This window comes from Talaromyces proteolyticus, assembly GCF_021365285.1.
Source record: "Talaromyces proteolyticus strain PMI_201 chromosome Unknown BGW36scaffold_12, whole genome shotgun sequence".
NCBI classification, from domain to species: Eukaryota; Fungi; Ascomycota; class Eurotiomycetes; order Eurotiales; family Trichocomaceae; genus Talaromyces; species Talaromyces proteolyticus.
This window is the reverse complement of record NW_025764288.1, coordinates 1,177,119-1,202,329: the sequence shown is the minus strand read 5'-3', so window position 1 is coordinate 1,202,329 and position 25,211 is coordinate 1,177,119. Positions and strand designations below refer to the sequence as shown.

General features: G+C 44.7%; 6 protein-coding genes across 6 annotated transcripts; 4 read left to right on the top strand and 2 right to left on the bottom strand.

The window, feature by feature from the left end:
* Positions 1 to 746: 746 nt before the first annotated feature.
* Positions 747 to 3,600, bottom strand: BGW36DRAFT_388505 (uncharacterized protein). Its single transcript, XM_046217236.1, has 8 exons — positions 3,371 to 3,600; positions 3,241 to 3,308; positions 2,962 to 3,187; positions 2,846 to 2,902; positions 2,508 to 2,792; positions 2,252 to 2,457; positions 830 to 2,190; positions 747 to 769 (listed from the first exon to the last, which is right to left on the bottom strand). Exons 1-7 carry the CDS (start codon positions 3,419 to 3,421, stop codon positions 963 to 965), a joined length of 2,121 nt encoding a protein of 706 aa, XP_046067630.1. The 5' UTR covers positions 3,422 to 3,600; the 3' UTR covers positions 747 to 769; positions 830 to 962.
* Positions 3,601 to 4,578: 978 nt separating this feature from the next.
* BGW36DRAFT_305051 (putative sugar transporter) lies at positions 4,579 to 6,290 on the bottom strand (the record flags this gene model as incomplete). The annotated part of the gene is made up of 2 exons (XM_046212032.1): positions 4,579 to 6,011; positions 6,089 to 6,290. 2 exons carry the CDS (start codon positions 6,288 to 6,290, stop codon positions 4,579 to 4,581), a joined length of 1,635 nt encoding a protein of 544 aa, XP_046067629.1.
* Positions 6,291 to 7,419: 1,129 nt separating this feature from the next.
* Positions 7,420 to 8,421, top strand: BGW36DRAFT_327988 (SGNH hydrolase-type esterase domain-containing protein). The gene is made up of 4 exons (XM_046212764.1): positions 7,420 to 7,541; positions 7,597 to 7,721; positions 7,774 to 8,152; positions 8,209 to 8,421. The coding sequence occupies exons 1-4, from the start codon at positions 7,439 to 7,441 to the stop codon at positions 8,367 to 8,369; spliced, it is 768 nt and encodes a 255-aa protein (XP_046067628.1). The 5' UTR covers positions 7,420 to 7,438; the 3' UTR covers positions 8,370 to 8,421.
* Positions 8,422 to 11,440: 3,019 nt separating this feature from the next.
* Positions 11,441 to 15,204, top strand: BGW36DRAFT_388500 (uncharacterized protein). Its single transcript, XM_046217235.1, has 4 exons — positions 11,441 to 11,888; positions 11,948 to 12,221; positions 12,274 to 14,435; positions 14,510 to 15,204. Exons 1-4 carry the CDS (start codon positions 11,604 to 11,606, stop codon positions 14,900 to 14,902), a joined length of 3,114 nt encoding a protein of 1,037 aa, XP_046067627.1. The 5' UTR covers positions 11,441 to 11,603; the 3' UTR covers positions 14,903 to 15,204.
* A 948-nt stretch (positions 15,205 to 16,152) lies between these two features.
* On the top strand, positions 16,153 to 18,341 carry BGW36DRAFT_388498 (uncharacterized protein). Its single transcript, XM_046217234.1, has one exon. The coding sequence runs from the start codon at positions 16,494 to 16,496 to the stop codon at positions 18,198 to 18,200; it is 1,707 nt and encodes a 568-aa protein (XP_046067626.1). The 5' UTR covers positions 16,153 to 16,493; the 3' UTR covers positions 18,201 to 18,341.
* A 4,041-nt stretch (positions 18,342 to 22,382) lies between these two features.
* On the top strand, positions 22,383 to 24,104 carry BGW36DRAFT_274451 (ankyrin repeat-containing domain protein; the record flags this gene model as incomplete). Its single annotated transcript, XM_046210175.1, has 2 exons — positions 22,383 to 22,983; positions 23,038 to 24,104. Coding segments are annotated over 2 exons (1,668 nt in total), but the record flags the coding sequence as incomplete, so codon positions are not given.
* Between the last annotated feature and the right edge of the window lie 1,107 nt (positions 24,105 to 25,211).

Below are 25,211 nucleotides of genomic sequence, written 5' to 3'. Positions count from 1 at the left end.
AATTAGCTGATGTATTTAGAATGAATGATTTAGTTTTCTCGTCTTTGGTGACATACCACTGGATTTGTGCAGCGCGTGCATGTTCCACAAAAGAAATCCGGAGAATTCAAGGTCGTTAAATCAATAATATTATAAAGCAAAATTCTCAAGTGCTATATCTGATCTGACCCTTTCATAACTTCGCCATGGCCAACCTTATTCTTTAGTCTATGCCAGTGTTCGTCGACGAAAAATAAGAGGCTTGCGGTGCTAGATAGAGAGAGACCATCCACATACGTCCACGACTTCTAGCTAACATTACTAATTTCTGGGTAAATTTATAACATCTTTCAATATTTGACGAGACCTCTCTATCTAGGGGTTGATTAGTTCCCTGCATAGCGTAGGCCTACAGACTCTATCGGTTTCTCATGTTGACGTGGTCATGCATACATTATACTTGTAAGAGACCCCTGATCACCTAGGAGGCATTATAGTCATTTATCATCTCTCCAAATATATACATATTTGCTTTCATTTCAGTCGATTTAACTGCATTACTTCCATGTGACCGTGACCTAGTCTTCCCGTGAATATTCTTGCACTGTTATCATCTGACATTGACTAGAACTTGATTGAGTTAGATCAAAAGTAGCAAGTGTCCTGTGGTCCCAACGCACATTTCAATCGCAAACCACAAGCAAATGCTTTGCTTTAGTCCACACTCCAGGAATATCAACTAGGTCATCGGATATTCTTAGTACGTAGAAGCGCAATCGCTAATAATTTCCTTGCTCAGGTGTTGTCAGAATCTGAGCATACATCTGCGTATACTTGCGTGCATTCTCACAGTATAGCTCATAATTTTCGCGGTATGTTTCGGCAATCTCAGGAACTAACGGCTCTTCAACATCCGCGAGAGTTGGAGACGCTAAAAGGGAGACCATGGAAAGCAAAACATGCTGAAGTCTTAATGCGGGACTCTAGCTAGATTGTTCGAGGAAGTCTGCGCATACTACCCCACGACAATCAATATTCGGATGATAAACTCTGGTCATAAAACGCAGCTTCGGGGGCTTAAATGGGTATTCTTTAAGTTGCATATCAATCCAGAAAATCCCACCTTCATATGGCGTGTCTGGGGGTCCTTCGATACAAGCATGAAGATGCTCTAAGTCATCAGCGACAGGTAGCAGCACTCTGATCCCTTTCACGTCATCGGATATTATTTGCTGAAGATTTCTTAATATTCGGTTAGCTGCAGCTGTGAACTTCTTGGGTCGTATTGAAATTTGCTCCTGTCGGACAACTTCATTTGCATTTCGGATCAACTCTAGTTTGGATCCATACTGCGCCGTTTTACTGCTAGCTCTCCATCGTGGAATTTGAAAGGCTGGTTTTCCCGCTTTCCAATTTGCCTGTTGCGCGCGGTCATCTGGCGATAGAGCATCCAGATTTCCGACACCTTCGGCTATCATCATGTCCTGGAAATCAGATTCGGCTTCTTCAAACATTTGTTTATCAATTTGTAGATAAGCTTGTGCCGTTTGGAACGAAGGGTCAAGCGATATAGTTGAATCGGTTTCGGCTTTATCCGAATCGGTGTCAGCTTGATCCCGAAGCTTTCTAAGTCTTATGCTTGCCACCTCCGACACAACGGCGCTTGTGCCGGATCTAGCAGATTCCAACTGCTCAAGTATAGACAGATCTGAAATTGACTCAACTTCCTTTTCAATGATCCGCTGTCGCTGATCTGAAACTGCAGGGATATTGGTTAAGGATTCTATTTCGTCAACATAATTGCTCAGGGCTTCAACCGTCTCTTCTGATCTCCCTCTGTCGTCAGTATTCCTCCTGGGATGAACGGGCTGAAGACCTCCTCTCTCCGTTGGATCATTCAAGATGTTTCGGAGCCTTTGAAATGCGGTCGTATTGGTAGATGATGTCATGTCGGGTAAATTCCGGCTTCCCAGTCCTTCCAACCTGTCTGTCTCACTTAATAGATGTACAAACCGCATTAGCGCATTCTCCACAAGCACATGCAGAGCGGGATTGTCAAGCTCTTGTAGTCTAGACTGTGGGTTATCGAGACTACAAGCCTGACCCCAGGCCTTAAAACGAATAAGGAGTATCCAGAGTTCCATCTCATGCAGCTCCTGTTGCAAATTACTCATTTTGTTAACGCATACGGAGAAAAGTAAACGAAGATTCCTATTGAGATAAGTCACTATATGATTACACACTTTCAAGAGGGGTTCTTGGGATCTCCAACTGTGCTAGTTCCTGAATATTATGCTCATGTTCCTCAGTTGCCTCCCTTTCGTCCAAACGCATTACCTCCAGGATCAAAGTATCTCTCACTGTTCTGTACGACGAGCTGCTCTGGCTTGCGAATTTACATATGGTCAAGTGATCTGCGTAGAGTCCGACAACTTCCTCGTTTCTATGCCCAAGTCTCGCAGAGCCTTCATGCACGATCTGGTGGGAGTTAACAGTTACCCATGGCAGTAGTTTGAGGCAATACGCACAGTGAGCCCTTTGGTCTTCTCCCGCTCCCAGAAACTTGTCTTAGAAAAGTGATCTGCAATAAATGCGAAATCTTGGGTTATCGAAAGTAATTCCGGCGACCAGAGTTTCAATTCCTTAGTAACACGAGTTCTCTCGCTAGAGAATACTGATGTTAGTTTATTCAAAAAATCCGCCCCAGGGGCGAAAAGTGAGCCTTGATGTGGAGTTCCCAAAAATATGAGATGCCAAGTGCTCTCTAGGATATCCTTGTACTGTTGTGATCTTATTTTGGCGGTAATAAGTGCCTAGCCATACCGATCAGTTCGTCCTTACTCACAATCCCAACGTGGCACCTTACCTGTTTGATGACAATCCCCCCTAAGCTGTGTCCTATAAAAATGAGTGGCCGGCGTCGCTGTGATACATTAACCCAAGGTGTCGATAAGTTTAATATAGAAATGTGTGTATAAATACCGCTTCTCCAGGACGCTTACGCCTAAGCGCAGCCAATAAATTCTCAGCGAAATTATATGTATTACCCGTTGCTGTATCACGAACGAAGTTTGAATTGTAGCCAAATGTCATTATTCTAACGTTTGCAATGTCTTTCGGCAAGAAGGTTCGGAGCCAGAGCTCCTTTGAGCTCTTTTCAATCCATGTTCCGAAGGAGTCGCCTCCCAACCCATGGACTGCAACAATGCTAATGACAACTTTTTAACGACATCCTACTCAAGACCGGATAGCTCAGCTCACTCTGCCTTGATAGTAGTTCCTGCTTGGCTTTCGGGTGGCCAAAGGACGTGGATATCTAGAGTGTCGTCCTACATAAATCGTCACCAGCATGAGTTATACTTATTGTATTGGTGTAGCGCAACGCACTTACTGGAACAGTGTATACCTCGCCGGACCTTGAGGTTATTTGCTGAACGGCCATCGTACGGCGAGCAGAGTGTCTCCGGAGTAAACTTGCCCCTGATTTCCTTTCTTTCCGAAAGCGGTGCTTTTACGGCAAGCAAAGAACTCAAATGAATAAAATAGAGAAAATCGCCAGTTTGCTTTGCTGAATAGTTTTGACAGTTGAATCGACATCACTTGGGCTCCAAGTGCAAAGCCCCGCGCTGCCACAAAATCACGTAAGCGTCATGTGTTACGAAACCACCATGCATAAAACTAAGGACGAGTTAAACTAGAAAAGGATAAGCGACCTTTGAAACAATTAATACCATAATTAATCAACTACTATAGCTGTGCATAGTTTATTTATCTGGCTATGAGTTCGGGGAAGGCACTAGAGAAGCTTTTGGGGGGGCTTTTGGAGGGGGTAGCCTTAACCCCATCATGTTTAAGTGATGACATAGATAGCCTATCTGACAAACTATTTGAGCCTATCATTTCGACCTAATAATATGTCAAAGACTGATCGTGACGGACCTTGATTTAAACCCTCCCTAAATTCAATAACAGAAGGGCGAAAAGATGGTGGCTAATTAGTTATTATCTTGTGATAGAGGTGAGGTGTGAACACAGGGTATTCCAATTTATCCGCTTAGTTTGTCCAGCAAAGAGAGCATCAGATATTGCACTAGAATATTCTAGAAGTCAGAGGAATTGTGAACTCCAAGAACGTTAGAATGATTGATTCCTTCTACAGCTGGGGCGATGAGTTTGATCAAAGTCTTTTAAGATAGTGGACCATCAATACAAATGCAATATTCATTATTTTTTGAAAATATAGAAATCGCATACCGTGGAGACAATATAGGGGAGCTTCTTACAGTTCCGGTCTAGACTATTTACAGCATAGCGACCCTCCTTAGCGAAGAATAGAATGCCTCTAAAACTCTTGGATGAGGCAGAGATATATTTGATTACAAATTAAATAGATAAAGGATGATCAGTGCTCTTAATCAGTATTTCTAAATATAGAGTCAAATTAATAAAGATAAATCTACATATTTTAAGATATTTTTATGCGGCGATTGCGAGATACGGCTGGCTTCAAAAAGGTTTTGTGAGACGTGTTTATGAACAGGAAGTGACTGTCTTGAAAGGAGTGCATATGATGCACAAAAGCCATTAGCCCTTACCCTTTCAACAATCCTCAGACTTAGCCAAGACACCGACTCCCCTCTCCACGAGGACTTCCTTCCTCTCTAGAGACTTCTTGACTGGATGTGGGTCAGTGAAGATCTCATCTAGCTCCTCAAGCGAGCGACCCTTGGTCTCGACGATTGTAAAGTACATGATGGCCCACTCCAAGAAATGGAGAACCAAGAAGATGGTATAGGTCTTCCAGCCAATGTTGTTGAGAGCGACCGGGGTGGCGTACATGTTGATGAAGCCGGCCAAGCCAGAGAGCACGCCCTGGGCAGCCATCCCCTTGACACGGATGTCATTACGGAGGACTTCGGTTGGATAGAGGGCCTGCAGAGGGGTCCAGCAGAACGACCAGACGGCGCCGTAGAGGAAGCTCATGACAATGAAGGCGTACCCCATGCTGTCGCTAATGTGTCCATTGGCCTGAGAGGCCAGGACGTTCATCACAAGATAGACCAAACCTGTCAGGAAGGTTCCCCACAAGAAGAGATTGCGACGGCCGAAGCCCTCAACAGTGGAGGAGCCAATAAGACCAAAGAGAAATGAAACAACAGTACTCAGCGCGTTGAGCAGCAGCTGCTTCTCGGAGCTAGTAATGCCCAAGTTCTCGTAGACAACCGGCATGTAGTAGCTGATGGAGCCACCGATAAACTGTGAGAAGACCGAGACCAGGAGCACCAGGAACATCCGATACAACACCTCGCGAGAGTTTACGAGGATACGATAGTCGTACCAGGCTTGGCCACTGGCCAGGCTCCGGGCGTGTGCCACAGAGGCGTTGATCTCAGCACACTCGAGTTGCACGACGGCCGAGTCCTCACATCCATTGCCATGGTATTTGACCAGCACATGATGGGCCTCATCGCTACGACCGACCATCATCAACCATCTAGGACTCTCGGGGATGAGCCAGACCAGGAACATGGCCAGTACAGCCGGAATACCTTGAATGATGACTGGAATGCGCCAAGACCAATTGGTTGTCAGGTGGCCAGTGCCATATGTGGTCCATGACGCTGTCAGGGCACCAATATACCAGCCACAGACATTAAACAGACCGCTCCCGATGCCTCTCCAGGTTGGGTAAGCCATCTCGATCAGATAAACCGGGGCTGATGTGGTGACGACGGTGACGCCCATACCAACCAGGAGCCGTCCGCCCATGAAGCCGCCTATTGTCGCTGTCGTCGCCTGCACGATGGTGCCAACTACGATGAAGGCGCATCCGACGGACATGCCAAACCGGCGTCCCATCAGGTCAGATGTTGGACTGGCCAAAAAGCACCCAATGATGTTGCCAACGCTGTACAAAGCCGTGACTAGGCCGATACTCGAGCCCTCCATGGAAATGCCAAAGTATTCGTGAAACGGGTCCATCGCGTTGAGGGAGCTCATCACTGAGCCATCATAGCCGTTCATGCAGTTTGCTATTGTACAACTTCGAGTCAGAACCAAATTCCGTTTCTGTTTCTGTTTCTCTTCCATATATCGGTCCATCACTTACCCATTGTCACCAGAACCATAATCAAAAACAGCCTGATCATCGATTTGGAGGTCATCGACGGATTATCTTTCGCGACAGCATTGGTCAATGCCACTGAGAACACCTTGTCGACCTTGCCATGAGAGTGCTGCTGGTTTTCGCTCTTCGTCTCTGTTATGCAGTTGATTGTGGTGCTGCCGGTGCTCTCTTTCGGTTCCGCCATGATCATATCTGGAGCCGGGGTGTGGGAGGGAGAAATGCAAAGTTTTGCCCTTGGCTGCTCTTGAATATTGTCTCGCGTGCGAGATACGGGCCAACAACTGGGGAACAGGACCTTTATATAGATGCCTAAGCAAGAACCCAGTATTTCTCGCGACTCGAAGCTTTAGAGTCAACCACAGTATTTTGTGAAACTATTCCCAATGAAGCCCGGCGAATGCATCCCGAGACCAGAATAGCTAGTACCAGGTTCCCAACGATAGGTGGGGCAGGGAAAACCCCTGGGGAACGATAGCCAGTGCCCCATGGGGAGGGTGCGGGTGGCGGGTAAGATGGAGGATTGACCACTATCAGGTCAGACACCGGCAGGCTAAGCCGGCAGGCAGAGAGCTACGACGGGATTCTCGCAGTTGGATGGCTTTTATCGGAGTTGAACTAAAATGAAACTATAGTTTAATTCGGTTATATCAGGAGAGGCAGGCCGGCGGGGTGAGCCGGCGGGCTGGCACCGTGACAACTGGATAGTTTTGTAAAGAATTTCTAGTTAATATGATATCTTAAAGTTTTCTAAACTAATTTATGAAAGAGTGAATATTTAATTCTGAATAAATAGAGATAGTCCTTTTCTAATCTTAGAATTAATAGATATTGTCTGTAAAGGTGTTTGTGGGGACATTGGAAGATGGTTGAACAATGAGGGTAAAAACCCCTACGCGTCGTGTTCTAGGTTTTGGGCTGAAACTTTCGCTAGTGGCTATATAGAGTTGACTTCCTACCGGACGAAGGGAAACCCAATGCATCGGCAGCGTTCTAGGGTTCCACAGGCGTGTTTGCAAGTGGAGTTCTGCGAGCGGGTTTCGTCGATAACCGCCCAAAATGACCGGTTTAGTCCAGCCACTCCAAGTCCGTGTAGTATGGAGGTAGGTGTAGCAAGTTAAGCGTCTGTTCAGGACAAAGTTTAGCCTAGCTTAATCTTGCGCATAGTAACTATAGCCACCAACAGCCAGTTTGGGATTGCAATTCCGGGCACGGTCCGTTTCCAAAGGGGTTAGGAAGGATATGACTCGCAGTATCCTCACGATCTCTTCACCCTCGGGTATTTATTCTCACTTCGTCAGACAGGTAAATTGGATTGAATCTGACCATCTCAATATGGCTCTTTCATTTGACAAAATTGTTCTCTTTGGGGACTCTATCACCCAGCTTGCTTACCAGCAACAATGTGGATTCTGCTTTGGGTCAGCAATACAGCACGGTAAATATATTCCGTCCCATCTTGAGAACGAAGGTCCGATTCATGAATCTCGCAGCATACTGCCGGAAGCTTGATGTGATTCTACGCGGCTTTGGTGGCTACAACTCCGATCATGCTGCTGCCATAGTCGATGCCCTAGTCCAGCAAGAAACATCTGAGAAATCCAAGATTAAACTGATGGTGAAGAAAGCAGATGTCATCGCCATGACCCTGAGCTAACATGGCTCTCCAGGTGGTCTTCTTCGGCACGAATGACTCGATTATTCCTGAATCCCGGAACCATGTGCCGGTTGCCAGATTCAAGGACAATCTGAGGTACATCATCTCTGTAGGAGAGAGGACAGGGGCCAAAATCGTGGTTGTCGGGCCGGGTCCCTTTAATCACTATCAGTTCATCGACACGCAGGGAGACCGCTTTGATTGTGATCGGTGCACTCTTCGGGCCCGCCAATACTGTGATGCTGCCATGGAGGTGGCAGAGGAGTGCAATGTCGCCGCTGTTCCGCTGTGGGATCTCATCATGGCAGATCTCGGCTGGAAAGAAGGTGATCTAATCCATGGTCTACCAGATGGCCCGGCAGAAACCCCGCTGAACCTCTATCTGAACGACGGTGAGTCTTTGAGGTACACGTTTTCTTTCCTGTGGTCATGGCTGAACGCAAACTAGGAGTACACTATCTCGGCAAGGCATATGAAGTCGAGTTCCTTAATGTCATAAGAGCCATCAAAGAGCACTATCCGGAACTCGACTATGAGAGAATTCCTGAGAAGTTGCCAAAATGGGAAGATCTCACCTCAGTTGAGGTATTGAAAGCAGCTATAGAATAGTTCCCTGATAGACATACATAGAAATCTTCGTGCATACTCTTCCAAAAAGGTGGGGTTTATTATACATCATTTGTTGATTTTCCATCAATCTCCATCTTCTACAGCACCAGGGAGAATTCTATCCATTTACCCTGGCGTTCATTTTCTGACTTTGGCGCCTGGGCTATTTGAACACGCGGTCTATCAAGCGAGATGGGGCCCTCACCCGCCCCAATTTTTAGCCGGGAGATTCGACGAATCCCTGGAGCTTCGCAAGGGTGATATGTAGTTCATATATGCGGGGAAGTGTTATACGGATGGCCCTGTGCGTTGGTGAGTCTTTCGTTTCATAGTATGTATACAGATGATATCTCCTGCGGCTGTAGTTGTTCGACTCGCAGAATTCTTGGGAGAGACCAGATGCCCTACGTTGTAGATGGCATAACTTGTATGCCGAAGGAGCTTATGATAAGGTCCAGGTATTTTCACTGGAGTCGGTGATGATGTCAGCAGGAAAGGCAAAGTGGAATCAACTTGGTTGATTTGTATTAACTGTTTCTAGCATCTCATAGGTAAAGATGCTGGCTGTCCAGCTCACCCAGCTTTCGCGGACTCTGTACGGCTTGTCATACATCATGTACGGAACATTGACAATCTTTCACCCCGTAGAAATTGCTCGCAGGTCCAGAACAGAGCCTACAGTCTAGTTATATAATTTTATGCTGGTGACGGACGAAGGGTCGGTCAGCCCTTCTCACCAGGTTCTCACCCGCAACAGCGGAACTAAAAGAATGTCGCAGGACTTTAGCCACAGCAATCCATACCAGGGCAACTCCAGCACATGCAGAGCTTGAACTCAAACAGTGTTGCACCGCGTAGGCCCGTCCTGTTTCTTCCTTTGCGGACCGAGAATGCATCTCGTTGATTTTTACTCACGTCGCGAACTGCGACACCATTCCCGTACAGTAGGCTCAGTCCGAAGGGGCACAAGTAGCCGCCAAAAGCAGGCGAATTTGGAAATGGAAATTATTGGATGGCCTGTTCTGCCTTTGCATACCCTTGCCAATCTAACAAGAAATTGAAATACGGTGTACAAGTATACCAGCCAAACAAAGAAAGCAATTAGGAAGACGAATTGACAAGTTGCATTTGTGCTATTGAATGAGAGGTATGATTACTTAGTGATAGATAACACTAATCAATTGTCTGATATCTCACAAATGGTGCTAAAGCTCGCATTGACATCGGCCGATTCAATCAGGTCACGGGTTGTTTGTTGGTTTGCTTTCCTAATTGCATCATCTCGCTGCTCTTTGCCCAGTCTCCGCCATTCTGATACCAGTTTGCACCTTCCCGAAATGTCTCAACATTACGATCTCTCCCTAAGTATTGATTTGAGTCATATAATATTCCGTCTGCTCTGAGGTGGCCGATCTCGAAGGATGACTAGTGAACATTTGGAGTTGACCATTGTGATAGATCGATGTAAGTGTGTAAGCGTTGGTATCAAATATAGGTCCGCTCTGTTCAATTGTCTGCTAATCCGCCACAAATTTCAATATTATTTTATGGAGGCCAAAAGTATTTTGGGCCATGGGTCACCATGCTCTGAGCCAGGATCAGGGAATGCAGCATCCCCGACAACGAGAACGACACCAACGCACACATCAAAGCCACATGCAACGGCAAGTCTACTATCATAATAAGCTCAGATCAAATTTTAACTTTTATATCTAGTTTCATATATACCAATAAAAAGAAAATATAATAAAATAGACGATGGGAATCACCGAGTCGATTGCGATCCTTACGAAGATGTTGAAAGATTTGAGGTTTCCCTTGATTCTCAAGGCCGTCCGCAGATTATCTTTCTACGAGTCCTCCCATCACCAGACTAGCTGTCGATGCTTGGTGCTAAGCACGATTTAGACCTCTCTTTTTAGGCGACATCTCGACTTTCAAAAAGAGAGCAACTCGGAAGCTAGAACCACTTCTCAACGTCTACACTTCCCTCGTTCACGAAATTCAGTTTTCAGCTTCCTCTTGCTATGGTCTCTTCGAATGACACGGTGAATGTCAGTGAAGAATTTGAGGGTGTAGATGATGTCCGGTGCCAAGCTTCCGAGACTGTCAGGAAGTACTATCAAGACCTTTGGATAAGGGAACAATCTGTGATTCCATCGTTCGAGACTTCCTTGTGCCAAGTAAAGGATACTCGATACTTGAGCAACAGATCACGGTTGGTATCAAGTTGGAGGGTGAGAATATATGGAAAGGTTCGGCATTTATCTCTACTTCAAACTACGTTTCCCGTCTCTTCCTTTCATCGCCGTCTAACCATATTGATAATATCAATAGCAATCATTTAGACTAGTTCAGGCCGAGACCTCAGCATTCCACTGGTTGTACAGCGCTGCCGTAGTGACTGAGCTGACCCTGTCTATGCAAAGGGATGCGTCATTACTCTGAAGGAGTGGAGATATTAACCAACCCCAGTAGCTGCCAAAGGCTTATTGGAACTGAATAAAACCGATCTTAGATAAATTTATCCAGAGCATACTTCAGTTTCCAACGCAAGAAATCATCGGCTAGTGTGAGAATCAGGGCTAGGCACGGATGCAAATCCGTAAGATTTTTTGTTATTCGCATTCGCACTCGATTCGTAATCGACATGATGGCAGTCTCCTACGAATGCGAATATTTGTAAATTTTGCCGAGGCGCTGATGTTAAGTTACAATGATGGATAGTAAATTCAAATCCAAGTCTCTTCGGAGACCACCGAAGGAGGCGTCCCTCACCCACTCCGATTGGGTGGCAGGAGCTTTACTAGGCGCATCGACAGCTAGCCTCAAGCCCATAGCTCCCTGCAGGTTGAATTGGCAACAAATAACTCTTGTCGGACTGGCTGATCGACATGCGCGGGCCCACAGTGCGACAACATGAAATCCATTCGTGGTCAAAACTGGCGTTAAACATACAGCTATCTCAATTTTCGGCACAATTTGATGCACGCTAAACCTGCACTTAACATCCTGGATTTATGCGATTCGACACGTCACGCTGTGTAACAGTAGAATCCACGGGGACGAACTGGATACACAGGTTGAAGTCAGGTCATGGGACCATCGAAGTTGATCGGAGAAGTAAAATATTGATATAAGAGACATGTTCCATCACTTTGCTCATTATGTTGTCTTGAATTTCTACATCGCGAACCATCCGCTGTGAACGACAAAATTGCGGGAATAGTTACAATGGGATCCATCGGTCTCGACAGCACCTCCATCCTGCGTCGCTTTGACGCTATCCTTTCGGACGACCCTGGACGACTTTACTGCGTGCATCCGTTATCTGCAGACATCAGTGAGGGATGGCGAGAAATCAGCTTTGCCGATCTCGCCGGAGCTGTTGAACATTTGTCAACCTGGATCAAGGATAATGTCGCAGTTGGAGAGGAGCCAGCGACGCTGGCATATATGGGAACAAATGATGTTCGCTATGTTGCATTTATCCTCGCGTGCATGAGATTAGGGCATGCCGTAAGCCCTTGCCGAAGTAATATGATCCCTTCCTGTGCTTTTTGCTCATATTCATACAGGTACTGCTTCTTTCATCACGAAACTCCGAGGAGGCATCTCTTCACGTGTTGAAAGCAACAGCATGTACGAGGTTTGTCTATAGTCCTGAGCGCAGTCGAGAAATCGAGGCGCTGAAGACTGCAGACCCCTCTCTCGACGTGTACGAAGTGCCGAGTCTCTGGGAGGTTTTTGATCGTAGCACTACATCTTCTTTTGCTTTGAACTCCGATGCAACGGCGACTTCAGACCAAGAAGACAGAGTAGTCATTTACATCCATAGCTCGGGAACAACAGGTGCGTTTTTTTGGTACACACCTATCTCCGATCGCGCTGCTGACCTGTACAGGCTTGCCAAAACCAGTCCCCTTGACGAATGGCTACTTCTCTGCACTTGTTGAGACTGGACGCCTACCCACTCCACCAGGACGAGTGAGCAGCCTGGTATTCGTCGCAGAGAAAGAAAAACACCTGTTCGTGATGAGCCCCTTCTTCCACTTCATGGGACTTCTCAGCATGATCACTCCTATTTTCTTTTCTACGCCGTTAGTTCTCGGTCCCGATAAGCCGTTGACCTCGGAGTTGCTTTCCCAAATCATCGATGACACGAACGCTAAAACCGCCATATTGCCTCCTTCCATTCTAGAGGAGTTTAGTTCGTCTGACATCGGTCTGAAATGCTTAGGGCGTTTCTGCATGGTAGCCTATGGAGGCGCCCCGTTGGCGGCAGAGGCTGGAAACCGAATTGCTACAGTCACTCATCTGCAGTCTGTCCTAGGGTCGAGCGAGTGTGGACTATTCGCCGGTCTCAAAAATCAGGACCCCAGTGACTGGCGCTATCTGGAGTGGAATCCCTCCCATAAGTTAGAGATGCGCGATACGAGTGATGGGCTGTATGAGCTGGTCGTTCCTCGAGGAGAAGACCGTAACGTCCACTCAGTCTTCCACACTTATCCTAATAACGCCGAATATCACACCGGAGACCTTTTTCTTCCTCATCCCAAAGTAGAAGGATCTTGGTTGTACCATGGTCGATTGGACGATATCATTGTGCTGAGCAATGGGGAAAAGTTCAATCCGACCACCATGGAGGCGGTCATTTGTAGTCATCCACATGTTGCTCGTGCAATTGTGCTTGGACAAGGACGTTTCCAGTCTGCCGTCCTCATCGAGCCGGACCGGTCGGTATGGACAGACGAGGATGCTGTCTTGATCGCTGATATCTGGCCGACAGTGCAGAAGGCCAACGAAGGGGCCGCTCGTCATGCACGCCTGATGAAAGACCGAATTGGCGTGGCATCGCCATCCAAACCGTTCAAGATAACCCCCAAGGGTACCATTCAGCGACGCCGAGTCATAAACGACTATTCAGATGAGATCGAAGCCTTGTATGCACGCAGCGTCCAGGACGATGCTGCACAGGTCTCCCTGGATGCTACACCGCAAGAGATCGCGGCATATATCGAAAAGGCGCTCCTTGATATTCTCCCCATGTCTTCAATTCACTCGGATGAAGATATTTTTGCATTAGGACTCGACTCTCTTCAAACACTTCGACTGGGCCGTATCTTACATAGCGCTCTTAGAACAGCGTTGCCAGAACTTCCCTCTTCTGCCTTCAGTAGCCAGCTGCTGTATTCTCATTCGACCATCGCGAAGTTATCTGACTACATTTACACTCTTCTTGAAGGACGAGATTCACCTCCTGTTCCCGCCGTCATCGAAAGTACCAGCGACCGATCAGCGCGAATAGCCAATTTGGTCGACAAATACTCGTACGACTTGGGAGAGAGCCATTGTGTCATTCTGACCGGCTCCACCGGCTCCCTAGGTAGTTATCTTCTAAACGAGCTGCTACGAGACAGTAGTGTCCACAAGATCTACTGTCTTAATAGATCGGCTGATGCAGCGCCGAGACAGCTGCAAAGTCTTCAAGAGAAGGGGCTAGTGACCTTCGATCAATTCCCAGCACGGGTAGAGTTCTTACAAGCTCAGTTTGGCGAAGAAAGACTCGGCCTAGATGAGACCAAGTATGAGGAGCTTCTGCATAAGGTCGACACTATCATCCATAACGCATGGAAGGTCAACTTCAACCATCGTGCTGAGGCATTCGAATCACCTCATATTGCGGGCGTTCGCAGACTGGTCGATTTCTGCATTGCTAGCGACCATACTACACATCTTCACTTTATCTCATCGATCTCCACAATCGAAGGCTACTCAATTGAACGAGGCCCTTCTATCCCGGAGACCATTTTCGACGATCCCAGCGTTGCCCTTCACCAGGGCTATGGTGAGTCGAAGCATGTATCAGAGCGGATCTGCGCAGGTGCCTCAGCCAAATGCGGAGTTCCAACCAGCATCCATCGCGTAGGCCAGATCGGGGGCCCGACCACAGAGAAGGGAATGTGGAATAAGCAGGAATGGCTACCTTCGCTGGTCGCAACATCTAAGACGATCAAGCAGATTCCCTCATCATTGGGATCAGTTTCAGTCCAATGGGTTCCAGTGGTGCATATTCTTCTTTCCATCGGCGTTGTATCAGTGAATATCAAGCTAACGTTTTTACACTTTGAATTCTTCAGGACATAACCGCAAAAGTCGTCACCGAAATCGTCCGGGCACGTCGCCAAACCCAAGAATCTCAGCCCTGCGCAGCTTTCCATATAGTGAATCCGACGGCAGCCGACTGGAAGACTTTGATTCCTGCCGTCACCAAGTATTTCGACGCTGAGCTGGTCGATATCCAGACTTGGATCGATACTTTGGAATCCTTCACGAGCCCCACCGAGGAAGACCTCAAAGATAAACCTGCGTTGAAGATTCTAGATTTCTTCAGGGGGATTGCCATGGGCGAAGGAGAGCGTGGTCCGTGGACTGAAACAACAAAGACGCAAGCGGCCAGCCACACGCTGAGGACATTAAAGGCGATTGATACTTCGTTGATGGAGACATGGATGATGCAGTGGAAGTTTTAACAGTGGTCTGTGATTCTGGAAAACGTTTTGTGAGCGTTTCTCCAAACAAATGATGACTAAAATTGATACATCAAAGCATTGAGACAATGACAGCCGATCCATTAGGATCGTCTCGTTGCTATAGTTCATGCTAGGTAGATAATTGTTTTTCATCTAATTTCTCTGATTGTTTTCTGGTATAAAAACGAAAATAGGCAATATGGCGCAAAAGAAATTCAGGTGTCAATCAGTTCTGGCTGCAGAAATAAGAAAACAGCACATAGTTTATGACATGCATACGTATTACATACGTTGATAAGTTGAATTTTATTAATCAAGCAGGAAAAATAGTTTGTTTAAATGTAGGGTACTACTGGCCTTTACCCAGTGCTCTAATTCAATGGATACGTGCGTAACTCGACAAAGCGAAGAATTGGTCCCAGTGGGCAATTCCCACTCATCCCTTCATCACAAAAATTACATTCTGTGTGATGCAAGAGATCACTAATGAAAGAAAATGGTGTTTGGTGAATCCCAGCACTACATTGACGACGAAGTAACAACAGAGGGTGGGAATAACCACCTCTATCTAAGTGATGCAGAAAATACAGTAACTGAAATAGGTTGATCTTATTCCAGGAGAATCGATGGGAGAGAACATCACTGTTAGGGTTTGGCAGGAAAACTCTGGCAAGAGTTATATTTCTGCAGGATATTCTGCTAAATATAGATAAATTAATGTAAACTTCTTTTTATTTAGTCCTTATTTTATAAAGTTTGTTTTATTTATAAATTAATTCTTATTTTTAATCTCTTACGGAGGTGGGCACAAAAAGTCGTGAGAATATGACGCCCGCTAATTTCTTTAGTTGGTATTTTTGAGTTTTATCAATACACATTACCATAAATTCTTTGATAAGACATTATATAATGACCAATAAAAATAAAATATGATATGTTAATTTCACATTTGTTCATAAGAGGGGTATTTAATATATGACTAAGCTATTAAAATCCTAGATAATACATTCAATAGTAAGGCTAGTGTATTATTAGATTTAGCGCTTCTCGCGACTTTTTGTGCCCACCTCCGTAAACACCGATCAATATAGCAAGCCACGTATGTAGTGCTAGTACGTGTAACCCACCCTTAGCTCAACTCTACCATGCTCCCAAAGGAGTTAGATCCAGAAACTATGTAGGCCAGCAATAAGTCTACGTGTGGAGGAGGGGACTGGCTGGCTGCTTTTCGGCTGAATTCACAGCTTTGGCGCTGCATAAAGGCTGTCAGCCTACTCGCATGTGGTGTTTCCTAATTATTTACGTCGAACCCTCAAGGCTCAAGTTTAGCCAGCCACCTTCAGCACCTACTAATCTATCTAGGGAAGAATAAGCGATAGCGGCATGTGCGCTCTTGCTGCAGTCTTTTCTAGGAAACACAACCTGAACTTTTCAATGTTCCATTCCCAAGCGGATGCTGACTGCTAGAAATATGTTCCCTCGCTGTAGCAAGTATCGGGGACTTTAACATTGATTTTTCTAGGATTATGCTGTTTTCCTTGCGCCTCTTACACTGATAATACTCTTATTATTGCTGAGATCTTTGCCAATCATGAGTGAAAAGGTTGAACCTTCAAAGCCATCGCCAGCGGCGGCAGAAGAGGTTAAGCACGAAGCAGTTCCGGCCAAGAATGACTCTCCCAATCCAGCGCGACCAAAAAAAGCCCTTCAAACCACGCCTCTCCTCCTCGTGCACACGGCTGGGAGCATCGCATTGGCGTTAGTGCTCGTTTATGCGGTCGATGGATATAACGCTGGTGATGATTCCACACCGCATTATGTTGATGGAAAGCTTCTTCTTCGATCGTCAGATGTCACAACCTTGGTTTCGGCCGCATTGGTTTTTATCAAGTTCTTCACCACGTCCTGGGCAGCTATTGCGACCTGGAGAGGTGCGTGGGAACTGACCCAGTCGAACACAGGGCTCAGCTCGAAGCAGGTGTCGTTCATGACGAGATATAAGCTACTTCCTTGGATGAGACCTCCCTTCGGGCTACCAAGGGGTCGTCGCAGTTGGGCAGTAGCCGTTTTTCTTCTCTGTTCCTTTCCCCAGCCATTTATAGCCCCTCTTCTTTCCGGTGCGGTGAACTGGAATCCATCTCTCGTCGCCGGTCCGCAAACAGCGGCTGTACCCGTGAATTCGACAAACCCAACTGCAAGTGATTCTTACTGGTCTCAATACACGGTTTTCGGTTACCCAACCAAGAGGACTGACGTCCTTAGACAGGCTCTAGGGTATGCTAATATAGCTTGGTCAGACACCACAACCGCCTCTACCAACGGAACCTCTTTGAGAGGCAATGGGTGCCGTCACGTCGTGAATTCTAACGGTCTTCTAGAGAATTCAACACTGACAAATGTTGTTGTACCTTGCATCAAAATACAGAATATAAATTGGGCAATGGCAGCAGCGGAGGTCCCAGATGCGGCTTTTTCTCAAGCCACTACGTACGACTGGCAAACGAGTGTCTTGAACGACACACTTTCCTACTACACGAATCCAGGGCATGCCATCTTATTTGATGTCAATAATTTGTGGTACAAAAAAGATTATGAGTCGAACTCGTTTCCGACGGCAAGCAAAGTCTCAGGGCCCAACTCTCTAGCTCTCATCATCGCCAACCAGTACTCGCATTGTCAGAACCTCACACCAAACCAGTTTGGCGATGTGAACAGCTATCCGCAGTTCAAGACTTATTGGGCACTTGGTAGTTGTTATCTGTTTGCCAATGTGACCATAGAGGCCGGCGTAACAACTAGCCAGCTAAGCAAATATATCTCGCCGCGAGTTATTGAAGACCAGACTCCTCTTGACGACGCCACTATAGATCCCAACACATGGTCACAAGAGGCTGTCTGGCTTCTTCCAGATGTAATGACTTCGCTTTCTCAGATGAACTCTACTCTGCTCCCAACCTGGAACAACCTAGACCTATATGTCGAGACTCTTATCCGTCAAAGTTATTTGGCCGCGTGGGACAGCTTCCATAATAATTGGGATACAGGCGGCACAATATCTCTTGCGATCCCCCAGCAAGCGAGAGTCCAAGCCAAGGTCTCTCATGCACGCGTGTATTCATGGCTGGCTATATCTCTATTGGAGACTGTTGGTGGAATCTTCTTAATCTACCTGCTCCTGAATCCAGGCTCGCTGCAAGAGCCAGATCTACCGGGGAAAATAATTTCCGAGCAGGTCAAGGAGGCCAAGGCTGCTGGGAAAAAAATCATGGACAATCTGTCCGATTTGAGCTTTTTTTAAGCTTTTGGAAGATTTTGAATTGTGTTTGTGTTAGGTGGCGCTTTAATGGATGCCATTCCACGTTTTGGTCCTATGATGTATTTCGCAGCGAGCGACATATACAATTGAGTGACGCACCCGCAATACCCATATAAAACTGACTTTTTTATACTCTTTTTACTTTAAAATTTTGATTATAAAATATATATGAATATTGATAATATCACTAATGTAAACTATATATAAGAGAATGCTTTAATCTAGTCAGTTCTTTTTCCAGAAACCATTGCTTTATACTGAAAATTGTCAGCTCTTGGTTAGCGATATTATATTTTATCAGTATATGTATAAGACGACATTGTTCTTTTTTGTGTCTCTTGGGGTTCCATTGATGAGCCGGGGTAGTTTATTTTAATAATTAAGAAAATCACATAAAGCTGAGTCTTTATTTAAATAGATAACTCTGTTAATTAGATGTTCTGATTAACTCTGTCTATGACTATAAAGGAAACTCTAAGAGAATAAGAATATGAAGGCTCTATGTAATAGGAAATGATGATTACCTCTTCTTTATATTAAAAGCAGCAGGAATCAGAGTGATATATGTTATACATGAGAATATGATGTGGTATGATATTGTACCATGTTACACGCGATATTTTACTATGATCAGGTGGGACAGTAGTCGATATTATGGGTATTGTAAACACAGTTATGACAAGAGCGGAATCCCATTATACTGAGATACTACAAGTAATATATATATGTCGAATATTGATCTTATTATAATTATATCAATTATAAGATAAATATCTAATCTTAAATCTTAGGCTTCTACATAATATATTATTAAATATAAGTAGAATAGCATTCAGTTAATCTGAAAATAAAAGCTTTAAGACTTATTATAATCAATCTTTATCTCTCTTTAAGTCTTCTTCCTTTTTAATAGATTATAATATAGCTATAACTATGAATGTCTATGGGACTATAACTTAAATATTTATTTATATCCTTTATAGAATTTATTATCTAGTAGCTGTCTTTGATTAGAAATAGCGAATATTAAATATTTTATCTTTATGTTTTATTATAATAGCTATTCTATACACTTTCTGAATCTGTATCTTTGCTATTTTCTTATTATAAGTATTGCTAAAGGAGTGTAGTGAACCTGGATTTAAATTTTTAATTTGGACATAAATATTATCACTAGGAACGAAAGTATAATTGACTTTGGGTTTTAGGTCTATGGCTGCCATCGGACTGATATAGTTTTCATCTTCTTTCTGTGCCAGACCAACGACATAGCTGTTGGGATATGGAATCTGGCTGCTAGTAAAAATTTTGAACGACTCTTTATCGGCCATGTGTTCAAGTTTCCGCCACACCATCAAGGCAGACACAGTCGAATAACAGCCTATCGCCCGATCATCGACACGAGGGATTGCGTCACTAAGCAATGCGGGCGAGGTAGGCGCGCTTGAGGGTATGTGCCTGGAATGTTCTTCGTGTTCGTAGGATATTATTTTGCTACTGATATACTCTGAGACAGTATTGAAGATTTTATCCTCGAAACATATTCTACGCCTGAGCGTACTATAAATAGAAAGTACTGGTGGGATGTGGGCCCGAGCATTGTGGACACAGAAATCCTGGACCCAGAAGGGCATGCTACTGTAAAATTAGACTGTCTAATGTTATTTGTTTATCACCTGACTACAAGTTCTATGCAAGATCCCTTACATAATACGTCAATCAGTTCCCGTCCACGATTAGCCGTGTAGATAATCCCCTAACCTGAGATAAGTCTCCAAATCGTTCTTCCATTGTGCGAATTATCAACTGTCGGAGCTGGTCCCATTGTTTGCCGCGAAACAAAGGTGTCAGTATTGTCATGTTTTGTTCAAAATGTAAGTTAGAACACTAGGCTGTTAAAAATTGGTATTTTCATCCGATATGCAGTGTTATGTCAATTTCTGAGCGCAACACGGAATATACAATACCCATGTATTATACTAGTATTCCACTAAATACATATATATTAGTGGTTGTACTCCATCAAGAGAATGGGACTAAATTAAAGGAAAGAGGAGTATTCCAGGTGAAGGCGGTTTCGTTATCCGCACCTATTTTTGACCGATTTCGAGACTGGCTTTACCTTTGATTCAGCTCCACTGCGGATTCAACCTTAATTTTCTTCCGTTAGCGCTACGTCTTAATGGCTGAACGAGTATTGACTTTTACAATACATTACATCCTAATCTTTGAGCTAGATCCTAAACTTGTGTCTGGAAATTCTTTGCAATATATTGACTATATACTCTCTCTGGTATATTTAATCGAGCATCATAACATGAATAATCAAGTGCTGGTTCCCTATTTACGATACGTGAAATTGATGAATTTTTATCGTGATATAGCCATCTGCACGGTGATGTGCCCCAAGGAGTAGGCGTGCAGACGTGGCTGAGCTCCTTCGACCCCGCAGCCGAGTGCGCCCCGCCATTCTTAGCAATCGACGAAATTCTCTAAGGCATCCTACTCTGACAAATATGAGTTACACACATGTATTGGAATTTCAATGATAACTTACCTACTTGTCAATGGAGCTCGACCCGAATGTCCATACGGTCGCATGGATCGCCCCGCTCGAAATAGAGGCACGAGCAACCTTGCACATATTGTATAACCGCCATTGAGAGCAATTTCCCTGGAGTCACAGCTAAAACCATTTGTTTCATGCTGGCGATATCAACGGGCATAATGTGATCATTGCCACCTTACCAGAAGGTGAACCGAATGGCACGGGCTCAGCAGCCAGGCTCACAGGCGAGATAAAACGTTCTTTCCCAACATACTTCTCATACCTCTCAGAATGGCCTCAGGCGCAAATCCCCGGCGGTAACCCATCCATTTGTACTGTAGGCGACGCAGAAAATGTTAGATGATCACAAGATCCCTCACATCACACCATTTCTCCTAGCCTATTTTGGAGACAGTTCGGACCGCGCCATTCTCAGGTCACAGTGGGGGATACAGCCGAATCCAAAGCCCTGCAGAACGTCAGGTATTATCACCTCGATTAAATAATATATGATTTTATCACCGGCAATGAAATTGAGGTATGACTCACCTAGTCGTTAGCCAATTAAATCAACTATTAGGCGAGGGACTAGATGAGCACCTAACATGATATATACACAATCCTCGTAATTTGGAGGTGTTTCGCATTAATTACTCTGGGTTAGTGTTTGTATACTGTACTTGGGATAATGGATTCCTTACGAATATAGGTCTTCTAAATAGAAATATCTCATAATTCTGCAGATTTTAGGAGGCTGAGCATTTAGAGATTTATATTAAGGTCTAGACTGTTCCAAGAGCGGGGTATGCATTGCCAACCATTATTCATGGAAGTGATCATTCTTGTGGTATTTGTTGAATTACAAATCGACCTCAAGAGGAGATTCGCCACCCTTCCCTCAAGCCCTGGTTGATAAAAGACTTAAAACTGATGTCAGCGCACTTCACCAAATAGCAACTTTCTCTCATGCACCAGCTTGATGTTTTTTTATCATATTAGTAATCCGCCTGAGCCTTCAGCTCTTCTCAATCCAGAGCCACTCTGTTTCCTGACTTATAATATTGTTGCTTGATCATCCCTTGCTGCTGACGATATCGATATTTGTTGACTTCTCAACTACGTAGCAATCCTAGTTATCCAAAAAATTGCAAGTCATAGCTTGTACCGATTATCTGATGTCCGCAAGAAAGTCTGGAGAACAGACAGGAAGAGAGATTGTCAATCACCTCATTGCTAATATTCAACAAGGCAGCAATGATTCTCTCCCTGCGTTTTTTCGCTTCCTACGTAGTTCCAGCTCTCGGTATGCGGTTCCATTTGGTAAAAAGAGAGAGCTGGCTTCTATCTGTCGAACAGAGAGACCCTGGCAGGGATGTATTTTTGATATCATTGATCTCTTCCTGAGTAAAGAAACCATTGATAGCGTTGCCTTCCCAGATAACGCAAAATATGGGATTACAGAAATGCTCATCGACAACAATACGGATATGGATTCTGAGGACCTCGGAAGACTGTGGATGGCTTTGCAGGTCCTGGGTGCAGATCACGTTTCCATCGATCCACTGACCAGCAATATAACAGAGGCACATATAGATGAATCAGAGAATAACAGCTGGGGAGGTTTTGCTCTACAAGCTGCAGTCTACCATGGGCACAAACAGATTGTGAAACTCCTTGCTGACAAGGGTGCAAATGTGAATGCGCCTATTAATTATGATTATCAAAGAACACCACTACAAGAAGCAGCTGCACACGGATATGAATCCATTGTGAAACTGCTTCTTGACAAAGGTGCAAAAGTGAATGCAGAGGCGGCTGGATATGGATCTGTAGGAAGGACAGCGTTGCAAGCAGCAGCTGAATGTGGAGATGAGTCCGTTGTGAAACTGCTCCTGGAAAGAGGTGCAGAAGTGAATGCAGATGCCAATCAGTATGGTGGAAGAACAGCATTACAAGCAGCCACCGAACATGGATATGAGACAATTGTGAAACTACTTCTTGAGAAAGATGCAAAAGTGGATGCAGATGCTGTTGGATATTGTGGAAAGACAGCATTACAAGCTGCGGCTGGTAATGGACATGAGGTCATTGTGAATTTGCTCCTTGATAAAGGTGCAAAGGTAGATACAAATGCTCATTGGTGGGGTGGAAGAACAGCATTACAAGCAGCAGCAGAACATGGACATGAGTTCATTATGAAGCTGCTTTTTGAGAAAGGTGCAAAAATAGATGCAGATGCTGCGAAATATTATGGAAGGACGGCATTGCAAGCAGCAGCAGAACATGGATACGAGTCCATTGTGAAATGGCTCCTTGATAAAGGTGCCAAAGTGGATACAGATGCTGCTTCTTATTACGGAAAAACAGCATTGCAAGCAGCAGCAGAACAAGGATATGAGTCTATTGTGAAACTACTTCTTGAGAAAGGTGCCAAAGTAGATACAGATAACAATGGGACAAAGGCATTGCAAGCAGCAGCAGAACACGGATATGAGTCCATTGTGAAACTACTTCTCGAGAAAGGTGCAAAGGTGAATGCAGGTACCAATGGGACAAAAGCATTGCAAGCAGCCGCAGAACATGGATATGAGTCCATTATGAAAGTTCTTCTCGAGAAAGGTGCAAGGGTGAATGCAGATGCTGATTACTATGGAAAAACAGCATTACAAGCAGCAGCAGAACATGGATATAAGTCTATTGTGAAACTGCTCCTGGAACAAGGTGCGGAAGTGGATGCTGCTTACCATGAAGAGACAGCATTAGAAATAGCAGCAGAATATGGATATGAGTCTATTGTGAAACTGCTTCTTGATAAAGGGGCAAAGGTGGATAGAGATACATATTGGAGAACAGCATTACAAAGAGCAGCCAGTCATGGATATGAGTCTATTGTGAAATTGCTTCTTGAGAAAGGTGCAAAAGTGAATGCAGATGCAGATTGGTGGGGTGGAAGAACAGCATTGCAAGCAGCAGCAGAACATGGACATGAGTCCATTGTGAAATTGCTTCTTGAAAAAGATGCAAAAGTGGATGCAGATGCTGCAGAATATCACGGAAGGACGGCATTGCAAGCAGCAGCTGAATATGGAAATGAGTCCATTGTGAAACTGCTTCTTGAGAAAGGTGCAAAAGTGAATGCGGATGCTTCTTATTATGGAAGGACAGCATTGCAAGCAGCGGCTGGACGTGGGCATGAGTCTATTGTGAAATGGCTCCTCGACAAAAGTGTGAAAGTGAATGCGGATCCTGCTGAGAAGGGTGGAAGAACAGCACTACAAGCAGCAGCTGAATATGGAAATAAGTCCATTGTGGAACTGCTTGTTGAGAAAGGCGCGAAAGTGAATGCAGATGCTGCGTCTTATTATGGAAGGACAGCATTGCAAGCTGCGGCTGGGCGTGGACATGAGTCCATTGTGAAATTGCTTCTTGAGAAAGGCGCGAAAGTGAATGCAGATGCTGCATCTTATTATGGAAGGACGGCATTGCAAGCAGCAGCTGAATATGGATGTGAGTCCATTGTGAAAATGCTTCTTGACAAAGATGCAAAGTGAATGAAAACCCTAATGTCGTTTGAGTGTACTGGGCCCTTGAAAATTTGCAATGTAACTGGTATGTAAGAACGATAGGCTAGTAACAAGTAACAAGTAACATATAGCATTAACTCTTTTCAGACTAGTGATTTTATTATAGTCTCCACAACGGGGCTGAATTGGTTTAAGAGTGATGGTGATGTCAGTTTTGAATCTCCCTGTATATTAAACTTCTGCTTGATTACTTCTATCACTGGTGATAGAAGTGGAGCACAAAGATCATGTCATCAAGCATCATTAGGGAGGCCTCTAAGTAATCCTCAAAGCTAGATGATGATGCGGTTCAACTTTCTGTGACTGAAGAGCTCGTGGCTAAAGACATAGTAGCCAGAAACAGAGGGTCCAGAGGTACACTAACTGAGAAGCTTAGAGCAAGCTGATAACATTTAAGCCCTCATCAAGTAACATTAACCTAGACTATATAGGTATCCTTAGTCATTCAGACTAGTGGTTAGTCAAATTTCTTAGTTGACATCCTTAATCCTGGGTTGACTTAGTACAGACCATTTCTGGACAATAATAAGCTATCATCGACCACCGTGATCTGGTGACATGTATTGCGGGCTCTCTGACTAACAGATGAAAAGCATATAATAACCTAAACGACACACCATCAACTAATAAACTGAACCTCACGAAGCAAATCAGAGATAGAATATCTCAATGGCTAAAACAGTGTAGCAGAGATCAAAAATGTATATATAGAATAGTCAGTCTATAAATGTCTGAGCATCAGGCCAGTTCCCGCCAATCAACCTAAGATATTTATTTGAACTCTAATTTAATCATATTAAAGCGCAAAATAATCTACTCTTATTTCCAGTCCTTAGCGGATGCTGTAGACCTTGTCCTTCA